At 51.7% G+C, this 20095-nt stretch overlaps 1 protein-coding gene across 1 annotated transcript; it reads right to left on the bottom strand.

Annotated features, from left to right (window-relative positions):
- Positions 1–356: 356 nt before the first annotated feature.
- Positions 357–19360, bottom strand: EMID1 (EMI domain containing 1; the record flags this gene model as incomplete). Its single annotated transcript, XM_083373396.1, is given in 15 exon segments — positions 357–686; positions 1768–1858; positions 6113–6157; positions 6439–6501; positions 7198–7241; positions 7472–7552; positions 7753–7890; positions 8482–8505; positions 8508–8588; positions 9764–9902; positions 10316–10377; positions 10819–10905; positions 14425–14528; positions 14972–15085; positions 19203–19360. Coding segments are annotated over 15 exon segments (1371 nt in total). The 3' UTR covers positions 357–546.
- Positions 19361–20095: the final 735 nt, after the last annotated feature.

Raw genomic sequence — 20095 nt, 5'->3', positions numbered from 1 at the left:
ACCAGGGCTCTATCACGCAGAATGGCTGGGGTTTGGGGTTTTTTTTGAACTGAAAAGGGTGGGGGGGGAGATCCAATTTCGAAGAAAGCTAAAATTAAGGTTCAAAGCGTGAGCAGTGCTGCGAGAGAGGAAGCATCTCGGCATCATGAGCTGCTGAACACGTGCCAGAGAGATGGCACCACACATGCTGACCCATCCCTGCCACATTGCCTTGTGGCCCAGTCTGACCACAAGAGGGGAGCTGTGGCAAGTGACGGGGGCCGAGAGCCATCCACCCACCCACCCCTGTGGGCATAGACCCCATAACACCTATTCCTTTTTGTTCGGTAGCAGGAACAAATCTGTGCAAAGAGAATAAATACAAAGTAGGATTGTTAGCATGGGCCCTGTGCCCTGCCTTGCCGTCAAACAGCCCGTCTCCGTCACCAGCGGTCCAAGGCAGAGGGAGGATGAGGAGGAGGATGGAGCGTGGTGCTCCCTCCAAATTGGAGGCCCCTCAGTCCAGGCGTAGCCCTCTTCTTCGCCTGATGGCGGGCGGACCTTCCTTCATTTCTTCCTCTCCTCTCCCTTCTGAGAAGGACGGTGCGAGCTCACCGGGTAGGCCGCCAAGTTCTCGTTGCGTTTACTCCGATCGTAGCCAGGGACCCCCGTAGTGGCAGGATCAAGCCCGGATCCCAGATCTGGTTCTGCCAACGGAGGAAGAAACGTCAGCCTGGCAAAAATGGCTAAGTTCTAGGATTTGCTCGTTTCTAGCCGAGCGTCCTTGTGACCTTGAGATAGATGGGGAAATGCGCTGGCTTGCCCTTAGGAAGGACTAGGGTTTTGAGGTGCCCCTCTGGGGTCCTCTTCCCCACCCCCACCCCATTTTGGAAATGGCTTGACTCCCAGCAAAAGATAACCAAGGCACAATCAGCAGGCTGAGGGTTGGGGAGCCTGTGAAGGTGACTGATCCGCTGGGAGGTAAATTGAACCTCCATGTACAGGAGCAGCTCTACTCTGCTCAAGAGGCGTTCCAGAGAGGCGTGCTATTGGAAGACGAGCCGATTCTAAGCCATTCCTATGCATCTCCCTATCGTTCCCAGATAGACACTTCCCTACACCCGTCTCTATCGGGGCGCTCTCCCACACTCTCTAGGTGCACTAGAACTACAATTCCCAGAACTATCCAGGCAATTTGGCCATTGGGATTAACGGGAGCTGCAGTCTCAATGGAGCTGACCCGCCAGGCAGTGGGACACCCGTCCCGAACAACCGATTGCTAATCCCGTCCCTGCTGGATGGGTGCAAGCTGTCTTTTGTCTGTTGCATGCAAGCTAGTTGGAGATGCCCCCGAGCATGTGCAAAGGATGCCCAGCAGAAACGGGTATTCTACAGCTCCAGCAATCCAAATCTCATTTGCTTCGATACCACAGACGTTGGAACCCTTGATTTACCTTTGGGAAGAGGGGAGAGTCTTCCGATTCCCCTCCCAATTCTGCAGCCGCCACCCCGCCCCTGCTGCCCCCAACTCCCACCAGCCAGGGAATCGAAACAGGCCAAACCATGCTAAGGATTGAAAGGGGAAAAAAAAATCATTTGTGTTCAGGAAGGTGTCGTACACAACAGGAAAAAGGTTGGCTGTTGCAGAGATGGCATGCAAAGTCTTGGAGGTAGAAGGCAAAAGCCCATGGCTGCCGGGCCCTGGGATCCTGGCATCTGGCGAATGCACCATGCGGTGGAAGGAGAGGAAAGGGGGGGGGGAGAGGCAGGCCTCGCATTGCGTATTACCTGGCCAGATGATAGCTTCCAGCAAGGTGACTCTCCTAGCCAGGAGCTCCAGTTGGGCTTGCTGCTCTAGGAAGCTTGGCAAGCTAATGGCCTGGCGGGGAGAGCGAGAAGAGCAGAGTGCAAATTGGTTGGCCCACCCGGAGGGAACAGGAAGGGGCGGGGGCGGGTGGGGGGACTCGGGGTCCTCTGGAAAGGTGGCGCTGGGGGTACGAGTAGGGGTGTGTGGGTGAGAGAGGGTCTCCCTTACGGGATAGAGAGAAAGGTACCGGGGGATTTCTCCCATCTATGGAACGCAGATTGTTGGGGGCAATAAGCTGACTTTGTAATAATGCCGCTTGGGGGGTGTATGAAAGCCCTAATAAGCAGGCATATACATAGAATGAAGGCTACTGCTAAGCTTGTAAGCCGCCCTGAGTCTTCGGAGAAGGGCGGGATATAAATGGAATTAAAAAATAAATAAATAAACCTGCAGGTCATGCCTAATCAGGAGAAGTTCTGAGTTTGGAGGGAATGGAGATTTCCAGAGACGAAGATCGGAAAAATACAGGTCTTTAAAAAAAAAAAAAAGGTAGTCCTTGACGTACGACCCACACTTGGGATCAGAATTTCCACTGCTAAGCTCAAGGTGGTCAAATGACGATGGAGATTCTCCATCATCCAAATCGTGGTTGTCCCAAAGGTGGGTTTTGTTTTTTTTTACCCCAAAAGGCCACTGGACTTTCTTGGGTTGGTATGGTTTTAGTCTGAGTGTGCACACAACAGACAGGGCAGATAAGCGACTCAGAACAGATATGTAATTTTATTAGAGACCCCCTCTAGGAACAGACGGAGGCAAAGGGTTTTTTTTTTCCTGGAAGACGCATCCTGACACAGCCCTGTTCTCACTTGACACAGGAGCCTCAGGTCCCCCCGTGAACAGAAATAGCAGAGACAGGATCCCAATTCAGAAAGAGGCAGGAATCCAGCACACACACACACAAAAAGACTAATTCGCAAGCATTCAATAACAGCAGTAACGTTATTCTCTCCCCGCCTTAAATGATAAGGCTGAAAGGGAGTGCAAGTGGTCCTCAGGTTACGGCCACAATTGAACCCAAAATTTCTGTTGCTCAGCAAGACCATTGTTGTGATTTATTTATTTTTTGGGTCGCATTTTGCAAACGCTCTTCTTGCCGTAGTCCTTAACTGAATTTGGCCTCCGCCTGGACTCAGCTCATCACAAAGTCACCAAAGCTCGTCACATAGGGCTGAGTCCTGAAGTCTTGTCACTATTTGGATCCAGCTTCCCTAAGCTGCTGCTGGTGCCGCCACCACCACCACCGGCTGCATTAATGCACTTGTGGGAAACTACAGCACAGCATCCATCACCGAGATGGTGCAAAAGAGATAAACATTTTTTCCTTTCTTTGGCCAGGAGGGGGAGCCCTCTGAATGCTCACGGGCCCGAAATCCAGTCAAAGGTAGCCACTACTAAGCAGTTTTTCTGGGAAGGAAGGAAGGAAGGAAGGAAGGAAGGAAGGAAGGAAGGAAGGAAGGAAGGAAGGAAGGAAGGAAGGAAGGAAGGAAGGAAGGAAGGAAGGAAGGAAGGAAAAATAGGGAGGAAGGAAGGAAGGAAGGAAGAGATGAGCATGAGAAAGGCAAAAAGAAGGAAGGAAGGAAGGAAGGAAGGAAGGAAGGAAGGAAGAGATGAGCATGAGAAAGGCAAAACGAAGGAAGGAAGGAAGGAAGGAAGGAAGGAAGGAAGGAAGGAAGGAAGGAAGGAAGGTAAAGGGGAGCCTGAGAAAGGGGGAGGGAAGGAAGGAAGGAAGGAAGGTAAAGGGGAGCCTGAGAAAGGGGGAAGGAAGGAAGGAAGGAAGGAAGGAAGGAAGGAAGGAAGGAAGGAAGGAAGGAAGGAAGGAAGGAAAGAAAGGATGAGCATGAGAAAGGCAAAAAGAAGGAAGGTAGGTAGGTAAAGAGGAGCCTGAGAAAGGGGGAAGGGAGGGAGGGAGGGAGGGAGCCAGACCATCTATGATATGTGGCTTTTCATATGCACCACTGCAGCTCCCATTCAGAGAGAGAGGTCAGTCCGGGCAGCTTCTCCCAAACAGATGCATCCATCCAGGCCAGCCTTTTCTACCTTGGCACCTTCCCCATCAACAGAGACGAAAGCTGGGGTGCCAGAAGCTGCAGCCCCATCCTATCCGGAGAGCTCAGCTCGGGGAAGGTGGGCTCCGAGACCCCGGGCCCTTCAGCCCAGAGAGCGGCTCACTTGGGGGGGGCGTCTGTCCTCCTTCCCTGTCTCTACTCACCATGCAGCCCAATCATGGCCTCCAAGATTAAAACCCTTTCTGCTAAAATCTTCAAAGCCTCTCGGAGCTGGTGTAACCCCTCCCCCTGCGGACGAAAGAGACAGACACAGCCGTGAAAGGAAGGCACGCACACGCGTGTGCAGGGATGGGGGCGGGGGGGGAGAGAAAGGGGAGGGAGGCCCGCCACGCCTTTCCTAGACGGTCCCAACTTTCTCGCAGGCATCCAAGCCACCCGAACGCGCTTGGGTTTCTCCGGAGGAGGGTGTACGTGCGAATCCAATTATCATTCAGGCAGGAAGGGGGTCGAGTCTTTCCAAGGGCAACCAGGCATCTTTCATGCAGGGAGAGTTTCCTGGGGAGGAAGCTGACAAGCAGGCAAAGAAAGCCAGCTGGTGCAGGATTTGGGCTGCAGAGAAGGAACCAAAAGGTCTGCATAGAAAACATGCGGTCCAGAGAAGGTGGAGGGGGGGGAGAAAGGGGGGTACATTTGCATTACATCCTCAGGAACCTGCAAACCCACCCACCCCCACTCCCACCCTGAAGAATTACAGGGTTAGACGAGAACTTGCAGGCTACCCAGATCAAGCCTTGGTCCAAGGGTGCAGGAAGCTTGCCGTGACCACCTCCCGTGGCCCAGCCATGACGGGCGGGTTAATTGGAGATTCATGCTTGGCGTTTTGGCCTCGAGAGCTCCAGAGGAGGCATCTAAAGCAGCTTTTCCTGGCCATCTTCTCCTCGTAAGGGAGGCTGAGCGGTGACTGATGAGCCACGTTTACCTGTCTCTTATTGCTGTTATTAAAAGTTGCGGTGTGAAAAGGAAGCGCAGGGAAGGGTTTAAAACAGGGCTCTTCAAACTGGGCGCCTTGTATGACTTGTGGACTTCAACTCCTAGAGTTCCTTAGCCTTGCAAAGGGCTGTATAGGGGAGTTGGGGGCCTGGGCACTCAGCGGGGAAAGGAAGGGAGGAGAAGAAGAAGGGAGTTTCCTGTGCATGACGACTGCATTACTCGGAGGATCTCATCACAACCCAGAAAGCAGCTTCTTATGACGCAGAGGAAAGCCTTTTTTTTCTCCAGCGGCAAGGAGAAAACGGGATACCATCAAGGATAAATTCCATCCCTGCTTCAGGGGGTCCGTCCAATCCCTCCCATTTTAAAATAAAAGCAAGTATTTAATTAGCCTTAAAGAGAAGGATCCACCAAAGAGGATGCAAATGGCAGCTGTGACTGAATAATTGAAACCCTCCCCCACTTTTTAAAAGCACCAACCGCTCCCTTCTAGCACTGATGACGTTACCTAGTTGGGTCATGAAACGTCTGCAAGAAAACCACCCAGCTCAGAGAGCATCAAGGACTCCACAATAATCCTCCTCCTCCTCCTCCTCCTCCTCCTCCTCCTCCTCCTCCTCCTCCTCCTCCTCCTTCTCCTCCTCTTCCACTCCACAAACCCCCTCCTTTCTAGCACTGATGACGTTACCTAGTTGGGTCATGAAACGTCTGCAAGAAAACCACCCAGCTCAGAGAGCATCAAGGACTCCACAATCCTCCTCCTCCTCCTCCTCCTCTTCCTCCTCCTCCTCCCCCCCCCCCTTCTTCCCCTCTGCCTTCTAGCACTGATGTTGTCACCTTGTTTGGGCAATGAAACGTCTGCAAGAACACCACCAAGCTCAGAGAACACCAAGAACCAGCCCTTGAGCTGCAATTATTCTCTTCTATCAGTAATTATTTCGTGTTCTCTTTTCAAACGTGCAATCTCCCAAAATGCTGAACTTCTGACGTAAAGTTGTCTGAGCTTTGAACATTCTCGGTTAAAACCTGAAAAACGCCAGGATGACTAATTTGGAGAGAGATGATGATGTCCCGACCGTTCTGCCTTTACATTTTCTGACTGAAGGTCTTTTGGATGGCTGCTACCCCCTTGTTCGTGGGAAGGTGGGACCAACTGTTTACAAAGATGGGGGGGTGGGGGTGGGGGTCTTCTTTGGCCCGAGAAACCAAGAAATAAGAGCTACGGAGGAGAGGAAAGGAGGAAAGGGGGCTATCAGCACCCCGAACTTACCCAGGACCCCTTCTCGCCTGGGTCGCCCTTGAGACCTGCGTCGCCCTGCAAGACACCAAAATACAGATGTTAGGAAACCAGGAAAGACAGCTTGTCTCTCGACCTGGCTCTTTGCTCAAAAGGAGCCGGACTACAACTCCCATCAGACCTGGGCGTGTAGGGACGAGGGAAATGGGTGCCGTAATCCAGCGCAACCCAATTTGGGGGATGGGGAATTCAGCCATGGGAAAGACAAAGGAGAGACGGCTCATATTGGGGGCCCATCTCTGTTTCAGGGGTGTCTGCTTGGATCCTCAACTTCCATAGGAGCCAAACTGGAAACTCACCTTCTCTCCTTTCTGTCCAAGGGTGCCGGCGGCCCCGTCAGCACCTGGTGATCCTGGAATTCCCTGGAAGAAGCCATCATATTGTGTCAGGCGGGGTCGGGTGCTTCCTGAGCATAGTTTACTGCCGAGAAGTCCTGGCCGTTTCCTTCTCCTGCCCTGGTTCCTCTCTAAGTGTTGCGCCTCGGTGGCCCCATCCCAACTTGCCCTCCGTTTCTGCCTCCTTGTCTAATATCTCAACAGGATCCCATTTCACATAAACTACTGCAGACACAAGGCATTCTTCCGAACAGGTGGTGGGACTCAGAGGAGTTTTTCTAGGCTAGGCTTCCTGGGAGCTATAGTCCTTCACCTCCCAATATTGGGAATTCCTGGATCTCAGAATAACAAAGTTGAAAAGGACCGTGGAGGTCTTCTATTCCAACCCCTTGCTCAGGCAGGAGATCCTATACCATTCTGGACAAATGGCTGCCCAATCTCTTCTTGAAAAACCTCCCGTGATGGAGCACCCACAACTTCTGGAGGCGAGCCGTTCCAAGGATTGATGGTTTTCCTAAAGAAATTTCTCCTTCATCCTACGGTAGGTTGGCTCTCTCCTTGATAACATCCCAATATTAGGTATTCCAGGAGCCAGGAAACAATCTCTCTCCCCCCCCCCGTCCCCCCATGAAAACATAAATCTTAAATACACAACAGCAACAGAGGTGGAATTCCATCCAGCTTCCCCAATTCTCTTCCTGGGGAGATGGATGGTCTACTTACATCACGTCCTGGGGAACCTGGCTTTCCAGCGGGTCCTGGGGGACCTAGAGAGAAAAAGATGGCACATCCTGGTCAACCTCTATGAGGGGGTCAAAGGTATCATCATCACAGGATGGAGGCTGTTCCAAGTAAAGCTACCATTAGCAACTGACCGATGGAGATTTTGTCCTCATTATTAAAAAAAAAACACAAGCTCAGAGAACTCCGAAACACTGTGAATTCTAATCAAATGCAACAGGTAGAGTGAAGTGGGTTGGGGTGTAGCTATTCTTACCAATTGGGCCCGGAAGTCCTGGAGGTCCAATTGGACCAGTTATAGCAGTTTCAGGGAAGGAGTTGGAGAGAAGCAAATCCCCTAAATGGAAGAGAAAAGAAAGATCATGAAGAAAATCTCATGAAGAGCATCTATCTATCTCCGTCTACTGCAGTGTCTCTCCTGAGATGTATGAAGCAGAGGAGGAGGAGGAGGAGGAGGAGGAGGAGGAGGAGGAGGAGGAGGAGGAGGAGGAGGAGGAGGAGGAGGAGGATTCCCCAGCCAGCCTTGCTTGGACTTACTTTGATCTGGGATTGGTGAAATTTGGGGGCCGACTGGGGCTGGTGGTCCCGGTGATCCAGGAGGTCCAGGGAGACCCTTCTCACCAGGAAAGCCCCTTGCTCCATCTCGTCCCGGTGGGCCAGGTGGACCTGGAGGACCTGGAAGAAATAATTACAGACAATGGAGAAGGATGAACCAAGCAAGTAACAACCGAAGGCGCGGTGGTCAGAGTGCAGAATTGCAGGCTAACTCTGCCCACCGCCAGCAGTTCGATCCTGACCGGCTCAAGGTTGACTCGGCCTTCCATCTTTCTGAGGTCTGTAAAACGAGGACCCGGATTGTTGGGGGCAATGTACTGACTCTGTAAACCGCTTAGAGAGGGCCGTAAAGCACCGTGAAGCGGTATATAAGTCTAAGTGCTATTGTGATTGCTGTTCTGAGCAGTTATGGGCGAGGCCTGAGGTCCAGATGGACCAAGGAAGGACACCAAGGACATCAGCAGGACCCTCGGGGTGCCTTTGCCAGCCTGAATATACGATAAATAACCACGTGCGCAGCCCACCAGCCCGTCACTCGGCCTGCCACTCACTGGGCCGAATTCTGGATAAGCCACAGCACGGTAATGGGCTGGGGGCCGTGGGTTGGGGACCCCTGCCCTAATCTTCTCCAAGGAAAGGCTCCCAGAGCAGGTTTTAATCCATGTTCTTTGGCATCTGAACCGGGATTCGAGGGCACAATAACAAACTTACCCTGTGGTCCAACGGGGCCCTTGACCCAGGAATGCCCGAAGGGCCACGAATCCCCGCGTCACCCTTGGGCCCTACGGGGCCCGGTGGTCCTTGGGAAGCCAATCTTCCTGGAACACGGAAAAGAAGGGAGAGGAAACTCCGTAAAAGCTGTTGAAGACTGTAGGGTTGGGGGAGGTTAAATCAAACCCCAAATACCTGCAGAGACAGGTATTCCCTGACTTACAGCAGTTCTGTTAGTGACCATTCAAAGTTATGCGCAATCGTTGCGGCATTCCCCATTAAATGAATCTGGCTTCCACGTCCACTTCGCTTGTCCAGAGCAAATATCAAGCTGCTATTGTGTAATTTAGAGCTGATTTAAAGCTGCTGAGGCATCCCGTCTGGGCCCCACACCAGCAACCCCATAGCCTCTTTGCTACTAACTGCCCAGTTTGGGGGTGGGGGGTGGGCTGCATTGCAAAGCAATTAGGAGGAGACAGAGAGGAGGGGGTTGCAAATTTGGTTTTCTGGTTGCCTTTGTAATTGTGGCGAGATGAAGGTCGGGGTGGGGGGTGGGGGTCCAGCACACGTTTGCCATCCTGAGGGGAAACAGAGCCCCCCCTCCACACTTAACCCCTGCTCATCTCACACACACCTCTTCCAGCCCTCCCTTTGTGCAAAATGGAGCCAGCCCGGCAATCAACCGTTCTCAGTGCTTACATACCAAACCAGAAGCATATGTTGTGTTGCAATAAAAGGGGGAGTGCAGAGTTGTAGGGGGGAGGCAGATAAATCTTTCCAGCTGCAGAAACTGAAACCAGCGCCGGAGCTGAGAGGCAGCCGGTCCCAGATGCCCTGGGATGCAGCCGTCTTCTGCCCCAGCCCCCTTGCCTGAAGCTTCCCAGCTCTGATACCACACTGAATCTGGGGAGGCGTCCAAGGGGGCCTGGAGCTGAGTCTTTGAAGCTATTATATATATATATATATATATACACATACACAGACACTATGAGGTTCTGCACCGGAGACAAATTCCTTGTGTGTCCAATCACACTTGGTCAATAAAGAATTCCATTCCATTCTATTATTCCCACATTTTTTATTCTGTCCTATTCTATCCACACACCACACAATGCATCAGGTTGGGGGTAGATCTCAGAGACACCTTTGCACAAGAGACGCCCAGAAAAATCAAACAAACAAAAAGGTGGGGCTTTGCTCCCATTGGCGTGGCTGCCATCTTGACTTTTCTGCCCACCCTGCGCAAAGACCTTGCAGCAAGCCTCCCTTCTCGCTCACTGACCTGTCAGGCGTTCTTCTCCGGGTTTTCCTCGCGTGCCCTGAGGGTCCCACAGATTTAAAGGGCTGGGGGCCGTATCGCCCGTGGAGCATCGTCGAGACACGGCCGAGGGTCCGGATCCAGCTGCCGTGAAGGTAGCCACCTGGGGGGCAAAAAGGGACAAATCCATCAGGCTTTAACAGGGGCACGAAAATACAGCTGGACCCCAATGCAGCGGGGTACACAAATAGCAGCAGTCTTGACTTATGACAGTTAAGCCCACAATTTCCTTTGCTAAGTGAGACGGTTAGCTCAGAGGCGGTTTCCAAGGAGAAACAAAGTTTGTTATATTCTTTTCCCTAATTAAAATAGTTAACCTTTCCATCTCTGCTAAGGGGGCAATTTCCTTTCCCCCCCCCCTCCTTCTTCTTTGTTTGGGGCGATTTTTTCCAACCCTTTTTAATATTTTTCTTTTCTTTTTTCTTTTTTTCGTATTAGCTTCTCGTGCTGGTTTCTATCCTTTTAATGTCGTTCTGAACACAATTACTGAAAAAGAAAGAGAAGAAAGAAAATAACCTTGGCTTCCAGGTGGTTGACTTTTTCCAAAAGCTCCGAGAATTTGCTGCAGTTGAAACAACCTGCGGAGGCAAAACAGAGAACAGGTTTAGAAAGAAAGAAAGAAAGAAAAAGAAAGAAAGAAAGAAAGAAAGAAAGAAAGAAAGAAAGAAAGAAAGAAAGAGAGAGAGAGAGAGAGAGAAAGAAAGAAAGAAAGAAAGAAAGAAAGAAAGAAAGAAAGAAAGAAAGAAAGAAGAAGGAAGAGAGAGAGAGAGGAAGGAAGGAAGGAAGGGAGAGAGAGAGAGAGGAAGGAAGGAAGGAAGGAAGGAAGGAAGGAAGGAAGGAAGGGGGAGAGAGGAAGGAAGGTAGGAAGGAAGAAAGAGAGAGAGAGAAAGAAAGAAGAAGAAAGAAAGAAAGAAAGAAAGAAAGAAAGAAAGAAAGAAAGAAAAGAAAGAAAGAAAGAAAGGAGTTTTAACATTTATCTGGACAAGACCGAAGTTGGACACTGGAAAAAATCCTCTCACCAGAATACGTTGCAGGTCGAACGGGCACTCTGCTCAGAGCCGGGATCCCATCTGCGGCACCTGGAACATCCTGATAACTGACGGTTTCTGGAAAAAGCAAAAGAAAAAGGATAAAACAGAATAACAGAGTCGGAAGGGACCTTGGAGGTCTTCTAGTCCAACCCACTGCTCAAGCAGGAGACCCTATGCCAGACAAACGGTTGTCCAGTCTCTTCTGGAAAACCTGGTTAATTGTTCTCGCCGTCAGGAGATTTCTCCTTCATTCCGAGCTGGTTCTTTCCTTGATCGGTTTCCCTCCCTCGCTTCTTGTCCTGCTCTCAGGTGCTTTGGAGAACAGGTCGTCCCCCTCTTGTGGTGGTGACCCCTCAAATATGGGAAGACTGCTATCACGTCACCTCTAGTCCTTCTCTTCGTCAGATTAGACATATCTAGTTATTCACTGTTAAACAAACACGGCGTTGGGTGGGGACAACCTACAGTTAATAGCAATAATAGCCCTTAGGCTTACATGCAGTGCTTTGCAGCCCTTTCTAAGCGGGTTAGAGAGTCGGCAAACTGTCCCCAACAACCTGGCTCCTGGTTTTACCGACCTCGGAAGGACGGAAGGCTGAGTCGACCTTGAGCCGGTCAGGATCGAACTGCTGGCAGTGAGCAGAATGAGCCTGCAATACTGCATTGTAACCACTGGGAAGGAAGGAAGGAAGGAAGGAAGGAAGGAAGGAAGGAAGGAAGGAAGGAAGGAAGGAAGGAAGGAGAGAAGAGAAGAGAAGAGAAGAGAAGAGAAGAGAAGAGAAGAGAAGAGAAGAAGGAAGGAAGGAAGGAAGGAAGGAAGGAAGGAAGGAAGGAGAGAAGAGAAGAGAAGAGAAGAGAAGAGAAGAGAAGAGAAGAGAAGAGAAGAGAAGAGAAGAGAGGAAGGAAGGAAGGAAGGAAGGAGAGAAGAGAAGAGAAGAGAAGAGAAGAGAAGAGAAGAAGGAAGGAAGGAAGGAAGGAAGGAAGGAAGGAAGGAAGGAAGGAAGGAAGGAAGGAAGGAGAGAAGAGAAGAGAAGAGAGAGAGGAAGGAAGGAAGGAAGGAGAGAAGAGAAGAGAAGAGAGAGAGGAAGGAAGGAAGGAAGGAAGGAAGGAAGGAAGGAAGGAAGGAGAGAAGAGAAGAGAAGAGAGAGAGGAAGGAAGGAAGGAAGGAAGGAAGGAAGGAAGGAAGGAAGGAAGGAAGAGCAATAGCACTGCTTTGCTGTGCTTCTCTAAGCAGTTTACCATGTCAGCCTATTGCCCCCAACACACAGACACACACACAGACACACACACACACACACACACACAACACTCGTTCTTGTCACAGAGGCCCTCAGAAAGCTGCCACCGCCTCATCCTTCTGGCTCTGCCTCTCTTTCTTCTTCTTTCAGCTTTCTTTTTTTCTGCAAGTCTCCGGGTTCAGTTCGGGTCACCAGCTGGGACACAGCGAAGAAAAGGTTGTTGATCTGCGCTCTGTTCACACAAAGCCCACCCGGCACTGACCTCCATCCCCTTCCCTCGGCCAGAGCCGGGATGCTGCTGACAAGACCCAGCATAAATATTTGCTCTGAAAAGAGGGGAAAGGGGGGAGGAAAGAAAGGGAGGGCTCCTTCCCCTCTCCTGCAGCTGGAATTCAACGGAGGAGGGAGATGTTCCAAGGGACCCTGAGCAGGGGAGCAAGGAGAAGGCCCAGCCCTCCCATCACGTTACGTTTTTTTGCAGGTTTTTTTTTAAAAAAAAACGATTAGCTAATTAATAGACTGCTTTGATTGAGTGCTTGGAATTTTAACTTTGCTGCTTAATGATGATGATGATGGAGGAGGAGGAGGAGGAGGAGGAGGAGGAGGAGGAGGAGGAGAAGAAGAAGAAGAAGAAGAAGAAGAAGAAGAAGAAGAAGAAGAAGAAGAAGAAGAAGAGGGGGAGGAGGAGAAGGAGGAGGAGGAGGAAGAGGAGGAGGAGGAGGAGGAGAAGAAGAAGAAAAAGAAAAAGAAAAAGAAGAAGAAGAAGAGGAGGAGGAGGAGGAGGAGGAAGAGGAGGAAGAGGAAGTAGTAGTAGTAGTAGTAGTAGTAGTAGTTGGAAGGGACTTTGGAGGTCTTCAAGTCCAACCCCTGCTTCACTTAACTTGCTCAGTGTATTTTTCTTTCTATCTAGCACAACGAAAGAAAAAATGCCCTGGCTTTATGTATCAAGGAGGCGGTGAAAGCCCAAACAAGTCTACGCAGATGGAGAGGGAAGAATATTAATAGTGGAAATAACGATAAATCAGAAACAGATATTGAGGGTAGCAATATATGCTCCTAATAACAAAGAAGAAGAATTTTATCCAAAATCACACACACAAAAATAGTGGAACTGGAATATCAAAACATTTGTTTAACGGGAGAGTAGGTGGAAAGCTGGAGTACGGAAGTAGCGAAAGAGGTGGGGAAGAGGAAGGAATACACGACCTAAGATTTTCTTTAAAATGGCAGAAGGAATCTGTATACAGGATACATGGAGAGAAAAGAACACCCCTCCACCCACCCCAAAAAATATCACAATTACATTTTACTCACAGGCACAAATCACGGTCTAGAATTGATACGATACGGATATCCCCTGAATTAAGCACGATTAGACAAGAGGTTGAGACGGAAACCAATATACGGGCAGACCATAATCCCATAAAGGTGACTCGGAGGGGAGGAAAACCCTCTTTCTGACATGATACAGGGTTTCCTGCTTGAGCAGAGGGCTGGACTAGAAGACCTCCAAGGTCCCTTCCCACTCTGTTACGCTGTTTGTTCTCCCTGCCCCGTTGGCCATCCTGTGACGCCGGCCTTTTAGTGACGCAAGTCGAGGAGGAAATGCTCAGGAAATGCTCTGTTTCCCCTGTTTATTAACCTGCCTTGCTGGACGAGCAACGTTCCCAACATCTGTGCCGTCCGTCCTATTTCCTTCCCAGATTCCTCTGCTTCCTGAGATCACCTGAGGTCCTCACCCATCTAGAGAGACGTCTGTATTAAAGGGTGCCATTTAAGAAGAGCCTGAGGCCACGTGGGGCTTTAATCTGTGTCCTCAAGGTCAGCTCCAAGTGGCCTCAACGACTCTCTCCGAAAGAAGGCAAATGACCAAGGGGGATCCATCCTGCCATTCCCCACCATCCCATCAGAGCTGAAGCAGCTTCTTGGATGAGAAGTGAAACGTCTTCCAAGAAAACCAAGAAAGCCCAGTTGCCTCCTGAAAAAGCCCCATCGGGTAGGAGATATAGGAGTATAGCCAGCCGTACCAACAGGCTGAAAAACAGCTTTTATCCGTGGGCTGTTAGGCTTTCGAATGGGATATAACCTCTGTGAACTTATGCAGAATTGACTTGGGAGGCCGGTGTGTGGTGTAATCTGTTCACACGGTGTGGTAGGATGGAGGGTTTGTTGTCACTGTGTCTTGGGGGGAGGGAGCACCGGGGGGGGGAGGCTCAGCTAATCTCAACGTACACATGTTGTACTTTGACAATAAAGGTTTATTATTATTATTAACCCTGACCTGGATGACGGAGAACCTCCCTAGACATTAAGCTTTGTAATTCTCTCTCGCAAACACACACACACACAAGAGTACCTGCTTCGCAGTTGACTCCCGTATGCCCAGGGCAACATTTCCACTGCAGGGTTGTGACCGTCTTGTACGCCTGCCTGTATGTCGGTCGGATCACCGTCCTGTAGCTGAAGGACAAAAGAAGAGAATGAGGCAACCTCAGGAGACAGGAACAACCTTGGGAAACTGTGCCTGGAGGGAGAATTCGAAAGCGAGACCAAGGAACCAAGCATTTAGAGCAGGGGGTCTCCAAACCAAGCCGGGGGAAGGCCGGCTGGGGAAGTAAATGCAGATAGTCTCCACTTAGCGACTGTAACCGTGACTGACCACTTGGTCCTTAAGGGAAGCAGCCACCGAGGGAAACGGCGACGGTGCTTACGATGTTCCTTCAGCTCTTCTTCGCTTTCAGACCTGGGAGGGCTGTAGAGGCGAAGTTATTTTTTCCATCGCCGTTTTCACCATGAATGGTCACTCTGTGAGGCCAGTAGAAGCCTGTCTTTCGGATCGGCATGGTGAAAAGATAGGGTGGGTTTGGGAGACCTTAATGTTCCTCGGTCATCCGAGTCCTCACCTGCCCCCCGAACAGCTCATAGGCCAGCGACAATTCTGGAAAACTCTCTGGAGGTAGGTGCCATTTTGGATGTGACAGGAAACCGTCTTGATGACCGTGTAGGAACACCAGTTTCTGAAAGAGGCCAGAAATGCAGGATGTCAACAAGGGCAGCTGCTTCCAAGTGTTTACTTAAGGGTAGGTCGTGACAGCATCAACCAAACCCTTTGAAGATGACCACAACCTCTGTGGGTTGGCAATGCGGTGCCTTGGGCAGCGAGCCCATGTTTCCATTCCTGAGAGGGAAGTCTGCGAGGCTTCAAAAAAAAAAAAAACTAAACAGAATTTTGATTTGGAAAGAAAGGCCTTGCCATCGTGGGAGGCCGCCAGATCTCCAAAACTGGAGCGCCAGCCTGGAATCCTGCAACATTCGGAGTTGGTGAGCAAACTCTTATTTGATGTCAGATGGGCCGACAGCATCCGATAAGATCAGAGGATCTTGCAGAAAAAAACAGACATTTATTTGTGGGTGCCACATCTGGGCCACATGTTGGAAATCCATGAATTAGGACAGTCATAACTCAAAAGTAGAGGTCAACGGTTCTCGTCACTTAGCGATGGTTGGATGCAAAGGATCAGGTCCGTATGTGAAGGTTGAACTGATTTATTGGTATTCCTGTCTATGTGCAGGAATCTATTCCGCTCATGTTTTGCACCTGCATGGAGTTAGATAAGGGCCAGCAAATTTCAAAGGAGATGGGTTTTGAGTTTGTTTGTGGCTACGTAGAGATTCTAGGCTGATTCCCCTTTTCACCCTCCCCTTAGGTTCTGCCATTCTTTCTACATCATTTTTGCCCGTGTTAGAAACAGACGCACCACCCGGAGCTTTGAAATGCCAATCCTCTCCTCAAAGCCCCATAATTCCTCTGAAAACTGCCCCCTATAGTGTGACTTTAATGCAACAGAAAAGCCCCACTTAACTCATTTTGGTTCTATTTCATAGGGATGTGCCAGTGATTAACAGCCGTGTAGGAAAGAGGATGCTGGTTCGATAAGCTTTGGTTTGTTTACTGAACATACTCATGCTCTGGTCTTTAGCCAACTTGTCCTAGAGCTTGTAAATGAAAACACGGAAGGCTGTAAAAACCAGGCTATGGCTAATTCAGCTAGGATTTCCTAAATTGACCCGATTCCATTTATTAAACAACGCTGCTTTACTCAACCAATCAGAATTAAACAAACCATTAATTACTGCAGTGTGGAAACCCACTCAAACTTGTCCAGGCATCTCCAAGGCCAGCAGACAGAGACCAACTGTTTGGCTCACAGGGTTAAAAATCTAAGTTTCATTTAGCGTTTTGTTTTGTTTTTCATGGACATTTTTCATTTTTCAAACCCAACTTTCCAGGTTCCTGTACCTGGTCCAATTCGGCCCTAGCTTTTGTTGATGCCTTTGCTTTCCAAGAAAGAAAATCCAAGGCAGGATCTTGCTTTCTGCCTGGGAGAGACAGATTATCCAGACCTCCTAGGACTCAATAGGCTGTTGCTTAACCCAAACAAAGCAAGTTTTTTTTTTCCCCCAATGCAGCCCTAGCCGGCCGAGGAAGGCTACTCGTGAGCTGCTGAAGGCGTTCATTGTTGGCATGCAACTGCATGGGCTCTTCGCCATTTGGGCAACAAGGAGGAGACGTGGGAGGCGGGGCTGCGCGGGTGGGTGCCCGCCATGCAGGGGATGGGAGAGCAGGAACTTGGAAAGGGTGCAAAAGTGCCCAGCTGCAAGATCCGCTCTGAAGAGGCAAAGGAAGGGAAATTCCCTCCACCCTCCACTGCCAAGTTCTCATCTGGAGAGTCTGTAATTTTCCACGCCAGAGTCATCAATCACTGAACGGGAGGCTGGAGGAAGGAAACCAGCCCTCCACCCCCCACCCTTCCATTCCACGTAGGGGGTGTGTGTGCCTGACCCTGGGCTGCCCCTCTCTCCATCTCCCCAGCCCTTCCAACTGGCACAAGTCGGCAGTCAGTCCTCGTCTTGCCACGTTTGTTCAGCGACTATTTTACATTTTAGAGTCCACATTTTGCATTTCTTGTGCTTGTTATCAAAACAGTGACGGGAAGGTGCCCTAGAGGCTAACGATAAAATGCTGAGCCCCCCCCCCTTCGAAGCTACAACGCTTTGATGCGGTTGGCCACCTCTCTCCAAAGGCTTCCTGTTTGGTGGTCCCTGAACTTGGCAGTTTCCTGCAGACGTTTCATCTCCAAACTAGATAATGTCCTCAGAGCACTGATTACCTAGTTTGGGTAATGAAATGCCTGCACTAATCCTCCTCCTCCTCCCCCTCCTCCCCCTCCTTCTCTCCCTTCTAGCACTGATGACCCCGTTGTTACCTAGTTTGGGGTTCCTAATTTATCAAGGAAACTCCCAGCAAGTCAAGGAGAAGACCACATCCGATTAATCCTTATTTGGAGTTTATTTTCTTTTTGGAGCCATTGATTCAGACCTGCGTTCACACCGTAACCTAAGAAAATTTGCTGTTCGTTAACGAATGCACAAAGCGGGTGCCATAATATCTTAACATCACCTGGGAAGGTTCCCCAGGCTGTCGGGAATCTCCCCATTTTGGCTTGCGGCATCCTGCCAGCCTGCCGCCCCCTCTGCCAGCCCTGGAGGAGCAGAGCGCCTGGCACTCCCCACTAGGCCCCACATCTCACAAAAGTCTCTTTCTGTGTCGCTTTTCCCTGTCATTCTGCCTCTTCTGAAGGCTTGCGTGTGGGTGGCCGGCTGTCCCCGGCCGATCCCTGGCCAGAGGACCTGGCTGGGAACAGGAGGTTAAAAGGTCTCTGCTGTGGAAGTAGCCACAGTTGCTGCTGGGATGCTGAGCCCAGCATCTGGGAAGATGGAGGCCCGCCCGCCCACAGCTGGATGGACCAGCGCCAGCAGCTCAGAGAAGTGGAAAGCAGAATTCCCTGCTCTCTCATCTACCCTCCCCCCCACACACACACACACACCCCGGCTGAAAGACCACCTTAAGGCTGGGAGGCACCAGGAACCCACCCACCCACTTGACAGGCAATTTGGGTGCCACCCTTGGAGCTGATGACCCGAGGTTGCCCACAGAGGTTTTGGGGTGGGGGGGAATCTGGTTTCCACCTCACCCCTGTGGTCAAGGCTGCTGAGAGTCCAGAGGGAGTTGGAGGTCCAGCCTGGCGTCTCCGTGACTCCCCAGCCTTGAGTCTATAATTAAACGCTCCCTTCCTTCCTTCCTTCCTTTGGAGTAAATGCGGCAACTTCCCTTCTCTCCCTGTCATTATCCAGATTCTGAGTCTTTCCCCATTTTCAGGGGAGCCTTGAGAGGGAAGAAGGATCCTGTGCCCAGATACCGAGGCCATGTCCGGCCTCCTGTCGCAACTCATGTTGTCATCAGTGCCCTTGGAGGGAGCCTGATTTACACTGTTGGGCCAATAAACAGGAAAAAAAAAAAGCAGAATTCCACCAGCCAAACAGCTTCTTGATGGAGCAGAAGGCAGCGCGCGGGGGGGGGGGGGGCTGGTTGGCTTGGGAAAGTCCAGGGGACTACCATGGAGCCAGGCTTCCAACACCCAGGCCATACAAAGCATCCTGAGCCCATGGAACTCACTGCCACTAGATCTTGCTTTATAAAAAATACGGCTGCAGATTCCTTGAGTTCTACAACTGGATTCGGCCACAGCCACAGTTTCTTGATCTGTTTTGGTTGTAATGCAGACTCTCCAGCCCAAGCAAAAGGCTGGTGGCTTCTTTCATAAACTGAGATGCAAGATCCCAGGTAATCTCCTAAACAGTGCTGCATTCACACACACACGCACACACACAAAACACTCTTCCAGGGTTAGCTGAATTCCGATTTATAACACCCCTTTGCGCCCCTGCCAGGTCCCCCTCCCCTCCTCAGGCTGCATTCCCGCAACAGGCTGTCCCGGCACCTCGCTTGGAGTCCAGCGGGTCGTGCGAACGGGCTCTGGAAAGGCAGCCTCGCTCCACCGGTTCCGCCACGAACCCAGCGGCAAAGAAATCAGGGCAGTGGCCCTGGCCTCCCCCCCCAGACAGGTCCGGTGCTCCCCCCTTCGGGAGCGCCGCCGTACCTGTGGCTCCTGCACGGCGAGGAGGGCTTCGCTCGGCCCGGCCCTCCTGGCTTCCAGGGCCGCCCTTGAATGCGGGGTGCCCCGTCAGGGAGGGGGAGGAAAGGGGGGGGGGAAACAGAGGCTCGTCTCTTACCTGCGGGAGGCGAACTGCAGCCCCGCCCGGGTCCAGGTGCCGCTGCCCGGCCGCGGGAGCAGGAGCAGCAGGCAGCAGAGCCGCGGCCAAAGAGGGGCGCGCAGAGCCGGGCAGGGGGACCCTCGGCCCGCCGCCTCCATGCCTGTCCCTCGCGCCATCCCCCCCCCTCCGCGGCTGGTCCAGGAACGAGAGGCAGAGGCGCCCCCTGGGGGGGAGGAGGAGGAGGAGGAGGAAGAAAAGGGAGGAGGAGGAGGAGGAAGGCAGAGGAAGAGGAGGAGGAGGAGGAGGAGGAGGAAGAGAAGAGGAGAGGATGGAGGAGGAGGAAGGCAGAGGAAGAGGAGAACGAGGAAGAAGAGGGGATCCGCTCGCCGTGTCCCGAGCTGCTCGGGCTGAGTCCAGGGTTCACCCGCGGGAGGGGCGCGTGCTGACGAGCGCGGAACCCGGAGGAGGCGGCGGCGGCGGGCCAGAAGCCCCCACTTTAGAGCAGCGTGAAAGGGGAGGGGCGGACGCCAGCCCCTCCCTCCCTCCCTCCCACCCAGCCACCCACCCGCGTCGCCCCTTCTTCTTTGGCCTCAATTGCACCGGTGGGTTATCCTGGCTTTTTCGAATAAATCCTTTTAACGGAAAGGATCACAAAACCCAGCCAGGCATCCGTCCACTCGGGACTCCGCGGGCTGCTTTCACACGCCACTCTTCGCCTCTCCGTTCCCAAGGAACGGGCTCCCTCCTCCAGGTGCCGGGTCCCCGGGACCCGCGGCGCCCCCAAACGAAGGCTGGTTCATAGCCCCCCCCGCTCCCCCCAACTCAGCACTGCGGGGGGACCTAGATGACCCGCCGGAGGGGGAGGGAGGGGCTGGCGAACGGAGCGCACCGGCCGCTGGACGCCCCCCACC

This window comes from Vipera ursinii (assembly GCF_947247035.1).
Source record: "Vipera ursinii genome assembly, chromosome: 14".
Taxonomy (NCBI): Eukaryota; Metazoa; Chordata; class Lepidosauria; order Squamata; family Viperidae; genus Vipera; species Vipera ursinii.
Note: the sequence above shows the minus strand (reverse complement) of the source record. Positions and strands in the feature narration are given on the sequence as shown.